This window comes from Labrus mixtus, chromosome 12 (genome assembly GCF_963584025.1).
Source record: "Labrus mixtus chromosome 12, fLabMix1.1, whole genome shotgun sequence".
Taxonomy (NCBI): Eukaryota; Metazoa; Chordata; class Actinopteri; order Labriformes; family Labridae; genus Labrus; species Labrus mixtus.
In genome coordinates, this window is record NC_083623.1 from 4,270,438 (window position 1) to 4,284,017 (window position 13,580).

Consider the following 13,580-nt stretch of genomic DNA (forward strand, 5'->3'; position numbering starts at 1 on the left):
TTGAGCACACGTTTTCTGAAAAGTGGAGCAGGAAAAAGACGGAGAGGACGGACTTTTCTCATATTTGGCGGGTTTGTAGACGGACTAGAGACACATATTAATGTTAGAGAAACATGGTGAAGCGTATTTTGCATGATATTTGACCTTTAACTAGCGATTAAAAGCCACGTTTCATTGTTTTCTACTTGTGCACTACTCAAACAGGTCACTAGAAGGAGCAGATAGCTTGTGAGGAACCTAGTACCCCAAGGATTTTAAATAAATAAAATGTCCCTTTGGATAAAAGCATCTGCTAAGTGAATTGTAGAATTGTAAATCCTGCAGCAGAGCTGAACTCAAGCTTCACTTCGTTGCCTCTTTGTGTTTAAATACAGACCAAAGCAGAGTTTAGAAACACACCTCTCCCTGGCGACCTTAGGCCAGTGTAGGGGTAGTAAGTATTTTTTTAAAACAATACCATCTCAGTTATTTTGATGATTGATAGCTTTTTAAATAAAACCTGCAGACCTTCAGTTATATTTTTCACCTAAAGCTGCTTCTAGGAAATTACATTTTTGCAATTCAGGCCGTCTGCAGAAGTTTTCCTGTAATTTTTGTTGATTAACAAGAAATTAACAAAATATTGGGTTCCTATGACCTCTATTTCTGTTGCCATGACAATGAAACAGGAACAGATATTTGTGATTAATACGAGTAACATGCCTTAAGTTGAAATTCAGGTAATGTGACAACCCTAGAGGCAGCATTTGGTGTCACAGAATTATCTTTAAAGGGAACATGAACCATTTTCCACCTTTTCAAACAGTCCCCCTGTGGTCTAAATGAAACATCTGTGCTGTGCTTTGGTCAAAATATAACATGAATCAAGCACCAGAGGAGGTTTGTGACCCTGTATAAACCAGCTCTCTCAGAACGCTCCGTTTTGGTGTGTGTGTCTCTTTAAATGCAACGAGCCCGCCCCTGAGTTTTCCAGGTAGACATCACTCCTCTGTAACGAGAATAAAAATGACAGACCTGCGCAAAAGTTTTGTTCTAGGCTGGGGGTGAAGTCCATGGGTGGAGATACCAGGGGAGGGGAGGGTATTTTTAACCAGAATCTGTGACATCACAACCAGAACTGTGACATCACAAGGGGAGCAAATTTGAAACAGAGCATTTTTCTCTGTGTTGTAAGACTTATGCAGACCACAAACAAAGGACTGGATGAATTTATTTCACATTTTGTGGGTCTGTAGACTCTCAGGTTACCCAAATATATGCATAAAAACACTGTCAGATTGGATTTTTCATAATATGTCCCCTTTAAGAACCAGGGGACATTTAGAGGCAAACAGACATCGATAAAAAAAAATAGATGGAAAAGAAAGGATGGAGGAGAGTCCATGAGAAAGTAGAAGGTGGTGAAAGAAAGGCTTTGTCTGACATTTTCTTCTGACTTTCCCAGTGTCTTAGCGCTGGTCTGACAGGTAGTTATAGTCTGAAGCTTTATATAACAGTCATACATGAACACACACACACACACACACACGTGATTCTTTTTTGTTTTTCACTCCTGGAGAGAGAGATTGAGTTTCTAGACGGACTCTCTTCATCTAACCACCACATCTCTCCATCAATCTCTCTAGGTTTTGTTTCCTCTCTCAATTTCTTCTCACCAGATTGTCTCCCCCACCCTCTCCCATCTGTGTGTGTGTGTGTGTGTGTGTGTGTACATGTGTGTGTGTGTGAGAGAGCAGTTGGCCTATAGCAAACACGCTCCATGCCAAACCATCTGGGCCTTAAATCTGTCCTCCGCAAAAAAATCGCTTTAGTTGCAAAACTAATGCACAAACACACACGCAAACACAAGCACACATATATGCATACACTGAAATTATGTTTTGACTCAGTTTGTCTTAATGTGCGTAAACATATATGTGATTTACATGACATTTTTGTGCCAAAAGAGTCATGCACAGTTCAATAATTCAGTGGTTTTTTTCTGTTCTCTGTTGAGCTAAGATGCATTATTTCTTTAGCACACTCAGATTGCGTTGCATGTGCACAGTGCCATCTTTAAAATATTAATGACTTGTGCCCCTTCAATTCTTGGGTGGGGTCTTTTTCTTCCTGTTGATGAAGCGTTTTAAAGGTGGCTTTCTTTTTTCTTTTCACCTGCAGCCACAGAAAGCTTTAGGCTGCTAATGCCAACTACTCACTCCTTCTCTCTCATTTCAATCAAATCTAAAAAAAGAAAAAAGAAAAAAGAAAGGTCTCAAATGCATCACAGCTTGGATGATTTCCCCAGGACACTACAATCAGAATGTATCCAATATGTCTTCTACTTTATCTACAAGCACATTTTAAACATGCAAACATGAACAAGTAGATGCAAGAGTGTATAGAAAGTGAAGAACAGACGGGAAAACGAGTGAAATTTTGGGTGAAAAGAGGCGATAACCAAGGAGAATTGTCTGGTTAATTTGACTGTCAGGGTGTTGACTGTGTTCGCTATGCCGCCTGGCTTGATTGCATTGTTCACACAGAGTGATTGGGGAATTTGGTGTGTTTGTGTGTGTGTGTGTTTCTGTTTGTGTGTTTCTGTTTGTGTGTGTTTGCGCGAGTGAGGTACAAAAGCACTGCAGAAAATTACCTTGCAGGCGGCTGGCTGTTGTCTGCAGCATGAAAGGAGCCTCCCTTTTTTCTTCTCCAGCCTCCTACCCATCATTAGGGTGTGCACTGCGTCTAAAATGGCAGGTGGAAGTGCTAACTGTGTGTGTGTGTGTGTGTGTGTGTGTGTTTGTGTGTGTGTGTGTGTGTGTGTGTGTGTTGCATGCTTCTTTTATGTAATCATGTGTGCTCTCTTAGTGGGTGCAAGCATGGGTGCTGAAGCAGTTTGTACTCATTGTTCTGGCATCTCTTCCCCTCCTGATTCATGTCTGCAGCTACATTTTCCTTTTTTTATGAATGTTGATATCTCGTCTTCCAAACACAATCAGCTGCTTTTCTCCCCTCTTTATTTTCCTCTTTCCTCTTTGAAATCCTTCCTTTAAACATGCCAGCTTTACCTTTTTTTTTTTATTTCCAAATGTTTTCACACCTCTCTCTCTCTCTTTCTCTCGTTCTGTGCGTCTCCTGGGTGCTTATCTGTGTTGTTCACATTTGCCTGCTTTACCAGAGCAGTCAAGGTATTTGCATTTCAAATGAGAAATCTACTTCTCTGACATGCAAATTAATGGATGTGAATTATGCATTTTTATGGCGGGCTGCTAACACATCAGCAGGACCAGCCCAACCAGGCACACAGGGACGAGAGAAGCGCGGAACGGTTGGTCGAGGAAGTTTTAGAAACAGTGACATGTGAGCTGATGTTTTTATTTCTGGAGTCACAGGTGTGGAGGGACTTGATGGCAGTGCCTTTATTTTCCCAAGACTGCACAAACGGTCTTTTTGAGACACCGTCAGACAACTTCAACTTTCTTTTTTGGCGACCTTACCATCATCCCAGCTTTTCCTCGGCTTTACTAATCCGTCACGCAGACGTTTGTGGCCCCGCAGACTTGAAGTCATGAACCCCTCGTATAACAACGACAAAACAATCAGATGCATCACAAGCCGAGTCTTCCTTGTGAGGATGAGATGCTTTGACTTGTGTTTTGGCTCAAAGTAAAACTGTGGCCTACTTTTTTTCTTCAAGTGTAAAATCAGGGCTGACTCAGGGACTTAATGTTGATTTAAAAAAATTCAATTAAAATTCAAAGATAGCTGCGGGCTTCGACTCACAGTCAGCAAGTTTGGCTACCGTTTTGTTCCGCACAGACAGGTTGGTAAAAAAAAAAAAAAAAATCACACAAGTGAAGTTATTGCAGATGTTATCTTAAACATTTTGCTTGTTTTTAAAGAATTAATTGATTAGGGATGACATCATACTGCTTTGATCTGCGTTTGTAGTTTGAGTTTTGTTGGACAGGTTAATATAGTCGATCTGCAGAGTCCTCTTGCACCTTTAAGAAAAAGCTAAAGACCAAGCCATTACATGAACACCTCCGCACTTAATTAAATTGAAGATGATGATGATGAAGATATTTAGGATGATTTTGATGCTGATTAGAACTGTCAAGGACGGCTGTAGATGTATTTGTTGATAACGATGTAATAACTTTAATTAAACTAACCAAAAAAAAAACTGTACACGTCCTGTCAGCACCTGCGTGTTTGATCAGATTTAAAGGAAGTGAAACTTTTAGATGTCACCCTTGAGCACCTCCGTTATTCTGGAGCCTCCGCTCTCCTCCAGCAGCACACCTTCAACCTCTCTCCACTCGCGTTCACACGGAGGAGTTATGAATGACAACACACCATGATTAAACTCCATTAAGAGCAAGAGACAGAGTGACATCTGTGTTGTGAAGCAGACTCTAATGTTTGGGGATTAATGGATGGATGGATGATGGATGATGGATGGGTTGTTGGATTAATGGATAGATTGATAGATGGATGAATTGATGCATGGAGAGACGGATGGTATGATGGATGAATAGTTGGATGGATGGAGGGATGGATGAATAGATGAATGGATGGATGGATGAATTAATTGATGGGTTGTTGGAGTGATGGATGGATAGATAGATGGATGGATGAATTGACGCATGGAGAGACGGATGGTATGATGGATGGATGAGTAGATGGATGGATTGATAGATAGATTATAATTTGACATGGACATCACAATTACATTGGACAAACCAGATGCATTGTTTGTTTTAGAACATGCTGATTCTCAACTCAGAGTAAATAAAATGAATAATAATGAGGATGGAAATAATAATAGAAAGAAAATAAATAATGACAGAAATGATCAAATGAATAGAAATAACAATACATTAAAGTTTCCAAACCTGAAAGAAACTTCTATAAAAGTTAGTGTGCTCAAGCTTTTCATTTATTTGCCATCATGGCAAAAACTCCTTTTTCTTTATTTACGCACCAGTTTAACTTTATTTCTTTACCTTGTGCAAATTGTCTTCACCCTTGTATTTCAAAATACTGCATAAATAAAAGTGCTTACTATTCAGAAAACTACCTCCTTCCAGTCTGAATCACGAGTGCATCAGAGAGGAGAGTCTCATTCTGACTAAACCTGCCAACGTTACATCTTTTGATTCTCTCGTCTCTTATTAGTATTTTCGATTTAGGAGCACCTCAGACCCTCTGGGTTTGTTTTCTGACATCGACTGTAACGACTTTGGAGCGCTGACGTCAATGAAGTTAAATGGGTTTTCAAACAATTACCCCTCACTAACTATTAGAGGCAGCAATGTGTGAAATTACCCAGCAACACTTAAAGTCTGAATGTTGTTTTTGGACTAAAAATACACTTTTTAGTATTTCCCCAAGGAGTTCTTTCCACTTAATCTGGCAGTGCATTCGAAACATTCAAACTGTCTGCAAAATTACGCCATCACGATCTTTACCCTACTGACGACGAGTTTTATACAGCTGCTCTTTTTCATCTGTGTCTTGTGTGCAAATTTGTGTTGCACTGGTACAACCAGAATACAATATATGCGGCTATCCTGCTTTGATTTGTGAATCATCTGCCGTCATCTAAACAATGTCAGGAGTTTTAGACAACACGTTCAGTGAAAAAACAAATCAACACCCCCTCAGTCAGGATATAAAGTTTAAGTTTGTGTCTTTTCATGCGTCGTTTTGTCTTTTAATTTAAACACAGCCCATCTGGTTGAGTTAATTTGATCACAGAGTCTGACTACAAATATATGTGCATGTATTGTTGTTCAGCTTCAGATTTACTTTATTTGTACCTGTAGTAGGTCAATTTGGTTGCAAGGAGAGTCACATTTACTTAATGTTGTATAATTTATATCCACTGACTGTGTATAAATATGGACAGTGCATCCATGTCTCCATCTGTCATCCAACATCCTCTGCAACAGGAACTGACATATTGTGCTGGTAATGTCATTTGGAATCTAGTCATGTGCAGAAGGGAGCTGGCTGGGGGTCCCCTTGAATTGACACCTTCCACCTTTCGCTAATCGATGTACACATTTAACTTTCCCATAAACCGTCAAAGATCTGTCTCCAGCAGAACAGATTCTTGTGTCGGTTTGAAGCAGACACACAGTCAAGGAAAGTTCAATGACTGTATTGTTAGTTTCCATTAATTTCCCCCCTCTCCTCCTCTACTCTGCCAATCTGGTTTCTGGTTAAGAACACTGCAAGGAGCTGGTACCAGTAGCTTAGTGGTTATTTTGCACGCCCCATGACACTTTACACTGTTTACATTTTCTACATTTAAATATTTCTTTTTAATTTTTACATTATATTTCTACATCACTGTATATATGTGTATTAGTAATTTTTGAGTGTTTATTGCATGGCCTCGTGGAACAGTCTTTACATTTCACTGCACATCTGTATGAGCATGTGACAAATACAAATCTTGAATGTACAGAGGCTAAAGTTCTAGAAAATGAGCGGCCCAGGTTCAAATCCGACTTGTTGCTCTTTTCCCACGTTATTCCCCATTCTCTCTCTCTCTCTCTCTCTCTCTCCCTGAAGTCACTGAAATGTTCATCTTTCTGCCTCTCCATTCTCTCGTTGTTATTTATATTTATTTGTCGTTCATATCCTTGAAATGTATCATTTTCTTTCTGTTTCTTCCAGGGACTCACAGAGGAAGGTTACGGCGCGATTACAACAGAAATAGCCGAGGACCAGACGTTCTACTATGCTGAAGATTACCACCAACAGTACCTGAATAAAAACCCTGATGGATACTGCGGCCTGGCCGGGACCGGTGTCTCCTGTCCAATCGGAATCAAATCCAAAGCCTAGATAACCAACGATGAGCCGAGAGTCCTCTTCTCTCAGTTTAGCGAGGGTTTCAATGATGGGGCTGTTTTATGATTTAAACTGGGTTACAGATGCAAGCTGGGTCTTAATTATATACACATACTTTCAGATTTTATTTATAATTCTTTAATTTCCATCTCTCAATCAAAATAAAGTTGGTAATGGATGTCAATCTCCTCAAGTCTTTGCAGTAAACAGGAAACTTGCCCTGGTCGTAGAACTTATGATTATTTGGGGTATGATAAAGAAGTTTTTTTTTGTTTTTATATACAAGGCTACGCTCCTCTAAACATACAGTACTAGGCATGAAATTGCCTACTATTACAGAAACATGCTGAACTGTATTGTCTTCAGACTACATTGATTCAGAGAGGTATTCAATCAGGTGTGTAGAGTCCATATTTCACTGAATTTTAAATCTGATTGTTGTTGGCATGATCTTACTGAGAGTTGTGCATTTTAACTTCAGATGTAAATCAGGTTTTCGTAGCTCAGGTAGCTTAAATAATTACTATTTCAGTAAAGTTTGCTTTGAAGCTGATGCACTGATTTGTTTTTTTTAAAACATGTCGATGAATAAGAATAAAAACTTTCAAAATCAGAATTCATCTTGCTATTTTCTTGCCTGACTAATATGTGCTGTTTACATCCGGGCTTTATCATATTAGCATATTTCTGCAAATCTTGCGTCTGACAACTTAAAGGTACTGTGTGTGATATTCATAAAATCTGTTACTGATATCTGACATCTGTGGTGTTTGAGTGAACTGAAGTCAGCGTCCTTAAGCTAATGGTGCATCTGGTAAATCGTTTTCACGCCATGAATAAGACTGAATGGGATTTATCAGCATCACAGCAACACCTTCACTTCACGCCAATAAAGTGATATATTGTTTTATAAAAATCTACACCTTTTATAGAGCTACATAAAAGAGTATCATGCATCGGGTTAGCTTGTAAAGTGATGTGGAGTGTTAGCCAATAAATCATATTCAATAAGAACGTGTTTTGTAAAAAGGTTAGCCAGGTAGTTTTAACTTAGCTTTAACCGTTGACTGTAGAAAACATGGACGTAGTCTCAGTGATGTCACCCTTTGGTTGCTGACGAGGCACCATGAAGCCCAACGATGATTGGCTTTGTTTGAAATGCTATCTCCTTCAAGCATTCGATCAATCTAGAAGAAGACAAAGAAGTGGACTATATCTTTCCTACGCTGATGATACCCAGCTCTTCCTGTCATTCCAACACAGTCTGCAAGAATTTCATCATGCCTTGCTAATTTCTCCAAATGGATGAATATACGCCTACTTCAACTCAAGACTATTCACGGATCAATATCCAGCATGGACAAACCAAACCAGTTTTTTGCATTTAAGCATTGGCTTTATTTTTTAACACCTGACGTTGCTTGACTATAGGCTAGCTGTGTGGAATAATATTATCCAGCCAGCAAGTAGTCAATTCATGTAAGTAAGCAGACTAACATTAGCTGATTAAATCAAACAAAGGTACTATGATAGATTGTACATTCACAAACATTAAATTATTTGTATTTTCTTAGAAGAACTGTCTTAACATCACATTTTGCAAAAGGCTGACCAGTGGAAACAGGCAGTGTTTTGAAAATGTATCATCTGTTCACATATTGGTTTAAACAAAACCAATGCAAGAACAAAGTTTCAACCTCGCAGATCTCTTTCGGGCTTTGTCAAGTCAAGAAGAAGATCTGTGATATTGAAATGTTGCTTTTGCAGCAAAAGTAGCCGAGAGCTTTTAAAACATTGTGCGGATCCTTTTTTGATTCTTGCCTTTCAGTTTGATTTTTGAGCCGGCACCTGTGAAAGATTTGTCTTTGGATGTTTGTGTCTTACTCCTTGTTTTGTCTTTAATACAAAACCGTTAAAACATGTAAACTGCTTTATATTGTACCTTTTAAACAGCTCAAGATTTTTAACCATCTCTTATCCTCATGAGTGGAAAAAAACAACCTTAAATAATTGACTTGAAATGTTTAATAATAGATTCTAAAATTACAAAGTCTGCTTAATGTCATGAGCCTGCTGCTGCAGATCAGATGATTATTTCATTACTGCTCTATAGCTTGATTAAAAGTTCTCATTATTTATGTTTTCAGCAGATTAGAGGTGAACATGAGATTTATTTTGATGTCAAATGTATTTGTTTGTGTGTGTGTTTGCTCTTTCATGGTGTGCTGTGTGTGTGTGTGTGTGTGTGTGTGTGTGTGTGTGTGTGTGTGTGTGTGTGTGTGTGTGTGTGTGTGTGTGTGTGTGTGTGTGTGTGGATTTTGCTTGACCTCTTTCCTCTGATCTTCGCCAGCAGTGATGTTCCAGTCTGTGACTCATCTGTCATCCCAGTTAATCGTACATCCTACATGTGTGTTTGTACAGTGTATGGTGTGTTCTGATGGTTCAACATGCAAACACACACACACACACACACACACACACACACCAGCAGGAGGAGTGTGTGTCTGCTGCCAGGCCCTCCAAAACTTGGCAATACCACTACAGAGCCAGTAAAAAAAAAAAGCAGGAGAGGGAAGAGATCAGTCTCTTTTGGAAATGGCAGAGCGCCATTTTGGATCTCTGCTTGGTTGGAACGCCTCCATGATTTAGACTGCAGGACCAAAAACTCAACCAGGTTTTGGAAAAGCAAAATCTAACCATGAAAAAAGGGTAAATTTGGTCCTTTTATCCTCAAAGTGAAAAGTCTCAGATTTAACGCATCCTTTGGTTCCAACCTAAATCTGTCAATCGCTCAAAGTATTTTTAACGTCTTCTTAAATCATTATTCATCTTCTTTAGCCTATAGCTCCAGTTTTATATTGCTAAAGTGGTCGCATTTAGTTTAAATCCATCACTGCGTAAGCTTAGTTTCTTTTGAGGAACTATTTGTGTTATAAAGTCAAGTGTTGCTAAGAAATAAAGGGACTAAAAGCTGCAAATAGTTGCTGCGTCTTTGGAAGAAACTGGCCAATTTTCAAACATTTTCTAGCAAGTCTGGAAGTATCTTTAAACAAGTGGACAATGTTTCATCAGAATAGATATCTGGAAGAGTATAAACAAGACAAACTGATAATTACCAGCAAACTGCACGCAGAAATAAAGCAAAATGAGGAAATGCAATATATTTCTGCTGATGCATTGGTCATGTTTTAGATTTATATTGGGAGTAGTTATGTTGAAAAATGTTTTTTTAACAATCACCACAATGCTCTAAATCTCTTGACAGCCATTTATTTAATTTCCCCTCTTTAATTCTTGGCCTGTTCCTGAAGGTGTCCCTGGTTATTACAAAGGATTATACTGCCACCATGTGGTAGTTCAAGTAAGGAACACATGGCCCATGCCCACTAAAGTAAAGCAGTAGACAGAATTTGGGGTTTTTCTTTGAGTTAGTTTTTAAAGAATTGACACACAAAAACAACCTGAGATATCATAATACTGTTGAAATATTTTTATTCTTTATACATATCTTGGCTTCATTTATATTTTATTCTGCCATTTGCATCATTTAACAATACAGGCTGTAAATATATTGTGTAGAGCATTGCTCCCTGATCTGGGGTCCAGGACCCCTAGGCAAATTCTGATAACATTTTATCAATGAGAACTATTTATATGTAATTACTACTTAATATCGTTTAAAATCAACCCATCACCCTAGTGGGTCATGGGGGCAACCAGAGCCCTGGAACGAGGGCTTTGGTCGCAACTAAGTAGGGCTCCAAGGAAAAAAGGTTTGGAACCAATGGTGTAGCCTATATAGTAAGAAGCAGGTGTATAATAAAATACAGACATATTATTTTGTTGCACAGAAATATATATATAATCTACAGTGCCCCTGAAGTCCCAAAAAGTTAACATTTTTATTTTGTGCCCCCAAGTTATTATCTCTTGCTTGCATATTGTACACACAAGATATTTCTCTAGATATCTTGTTTGCAGAGTCATCAACAATAATTAAGGTTAAGTAGGCCTACATGCAAGATAATAGTGCACACAAGATGCCTATTTATTATTTTTTTACTCAATAAATTATCTTAAAGGATTGGGGGAATTCGGCCTGTGTAAAATATATAAATGCCTACTTCTTATTCTACTTCTTTGCCACCTGGGCTTAGAAAGGAGGCTATAAATAAAGTGTAGGCTTCAAGTGGAACGACCACAAAACGTCACATCCGGTTCGCACTGAGGGGGGTAAAAAACAAACCGCTAGCTAGACGATAAAACTTTTGTAAGAAATCAATTCAATATATTTTTATTTCACCGGTTTGAAGGGAGATAAAAATACAGCATACAGTTTTGACAACAGCTGTGAGGTGAAAGCAGTAAATTGATATGGATTTTATATTTTGGTCAGACAAAACAGAAAAAAATAAAGTGCCAGACGTTGTAATTGCGCGGCAGTAACCATAGCAACAGTTAACAGAAAAAAAAGAAGTGACGGAAGTATTTATGCGCGGCAGTAACCATAGCAATAGTTAACAGAAAAATAAAAAAGTGACGGGAGTATTTATGCGCGGCAGTAACCATAGCAACAATTAACAGGAAAAAAATAAGAAGTGACGGAAGTATTTATGCGCGGCAGTAACCATAGCAACAGTTAATGGTATCTCACCTCAGCTTCCGCTCATACACAACGAAACCGACTAAAGTTCAAAATATACTTTCACAAAACTAATTTTTGTCATTAATTTAAAGAAGTCAGTGTTTTGTTTTTCACTCATTGTGCCCACCCTGCTGTAGTTAGCCTGTGTCAGGTTTTCAGGTCATCATGGTTTGCTGCTGGCCCAGAACTGGTGTGGGTTCAAGGAAAGGTGAGATTCTGCTTAAGGTAAGGAGTGAAATATGTACTGACTCTGCAAGTTTAACTAAAAGACCTGATAGCCAATAACCATTTTTAATGTAGGCTAGTTTTTATTTTTATAGCAATAATATCCTATACACTTTTTTTAAGCTAACCTACATCATATTCAATAAGTAATTGAGTGAACAATGCACAATTTAGGGTAAAAAAATAAAACACAGAAGCTTTGAACAGGTGAAGCTGGTAAAACAGTGCATTTAAAAAAAAAGAAAAATCAAATCTCTCTTTTTTTCTAGCTTCTCAAAACGAAGTATTCCTATTTCTCTTTAAAAGATTACATCATAGGTTGGGGTTCAAAACAAAACAAGGACATTTGCTCGCTTTGCGGAAACAGAAATTGCAAATCAAATTCAACATTTACTGACCTTTTACAGACCAAAAACAGAAGCAATTAAGACGGCCATCGGGCGATTATTTAACAATGAAAATATAGTATAGTGATGTAAAGATTAACAGTAAAATCGTGATCAATCCATTCAAAGGTGTCAAGATTCACATCGCTGCAGAGCCAGATTTTGACATTGAGGACACACCACCGTCTTTTAAATCGGATGCGTGGAATCATTTAGTAAGTATCACACTTGTTGAGCTTTAAAGAAATTACCGTAAGTGAAACGTTAAAATTGATCTAATGAGGCTGAATCATCAAGATATCAAAACCAAATTCAATGATGGTATCGGTGTGAGATCACATCAGTGCCAAGATTCAGGCTACTAATGTCCCCTGTTTAGAATGAGTATTTCAGCTCGTCAGTTTAGCTTTTTAACAACTCAAGTTTACCAACACCAGGTCACTTATCTCATGAGGCTGAGACACAAAGCCACCACAAAATCAAGAAAAAAAAAGCAGCTCCGTAATGGTTTGTTTGACTTTGTTTTCATACTTCTTTTCTCTGTTGTTGTTGTTACTATGATATCCCTCTTGCACTGAGCCTGCTAGCCTCAACATGAACGTTATCACCACATCCATCTCCTATGTCTTCAATCATACAGCCTGCCCGCTCAGAACAGAGGATACACATGACATTTATTTTATTTTTTTTCACAAAAAAGAAAATAGGTCAATATGAGAAGCTTTAGGAAATACTTAGACCATGATGAGGGATGTTGTGTTTGTTCAGTCTGGTTTTATTCATTCTGGTCTGGATGACTGTTGTGGATGTTTTGTTTGTAGTTGTTGCCAAGAGAGTGCAAATACACAACCTGAACAAACTTTAGCACCTGTCTGCTAAAGGGGTAAAAAATGGAGTGTAGAGAGGCTGAAAAGCTATGTCAACATTTGGTTGTTGGAATGATGTCGGAGGTTAGAGTAGGGTCAAAGAGGCGATGCTTTCTGTACTCATTTGGAATAAAAGATACACCTGTAAAATCAAACTCTGCATGTCAGTGCGTTTTAGTGGTTTCCATGATCTAGAAACATTTTACTGGGGAAAAAAAATAAATGCTCCGTCTCACAAATTTACAGTATCAACCGTGTTTTGTATATTCATAACATCAATACTCAAAGCTCTTCCATCCTTTACAAACAAATCAAATGTAATTACGAACATCACAAGTCACAACATTGTATACAGTGCGGAGAGGAAAGGGTTAACACAGCCCTGCAGGTTTCTGTTGTCCACTCAGGTTTGACATGTTTGTAGCCGTTGTTTAACATAATTTTTTAACTTCCTTTAAACACAAGGACGTTGACAGGCTTGTTTACTCTGATGGAAAAAGATTGACCACCATGACTAATCAGTTACACATCAGTCGTCAAGAGGGAATCGTAAATGCGAGGATGTCGTAAGCTCAGAGAAAAAAACAATGCTGAGTTCACAAAGTTTGCACA

At 38.3% G+C, this 13,580-nt stretch overlaps 1 protein-coding gene across 1 annotated transcript in view; it reads left to right on the forward strand.

Annotated features, from left to right (window-relative positions):
* Positions 1-7,399, forward strand: part of msraa (methionine sulfoxide reductase Aa) — a 35,745-nt gene extending 28,346 nt beyond the window's left edge. Inside the window, exon 6 of the mRNA XM_061051571.1 lies at positions 6,670-7,399. Coding sequence (XP_060907554.1) covers positions 6,670-6,840 — 171 coding nt within the window. The 3' untranslated portion in view covers positions 6,841-7,399. The remainder of the gene's footprint in view (positions 1-6,669) is intronic.
* The last annotated feature ends 6,181 nt before the right edge of the window (positions 7,400-13,580 follow it).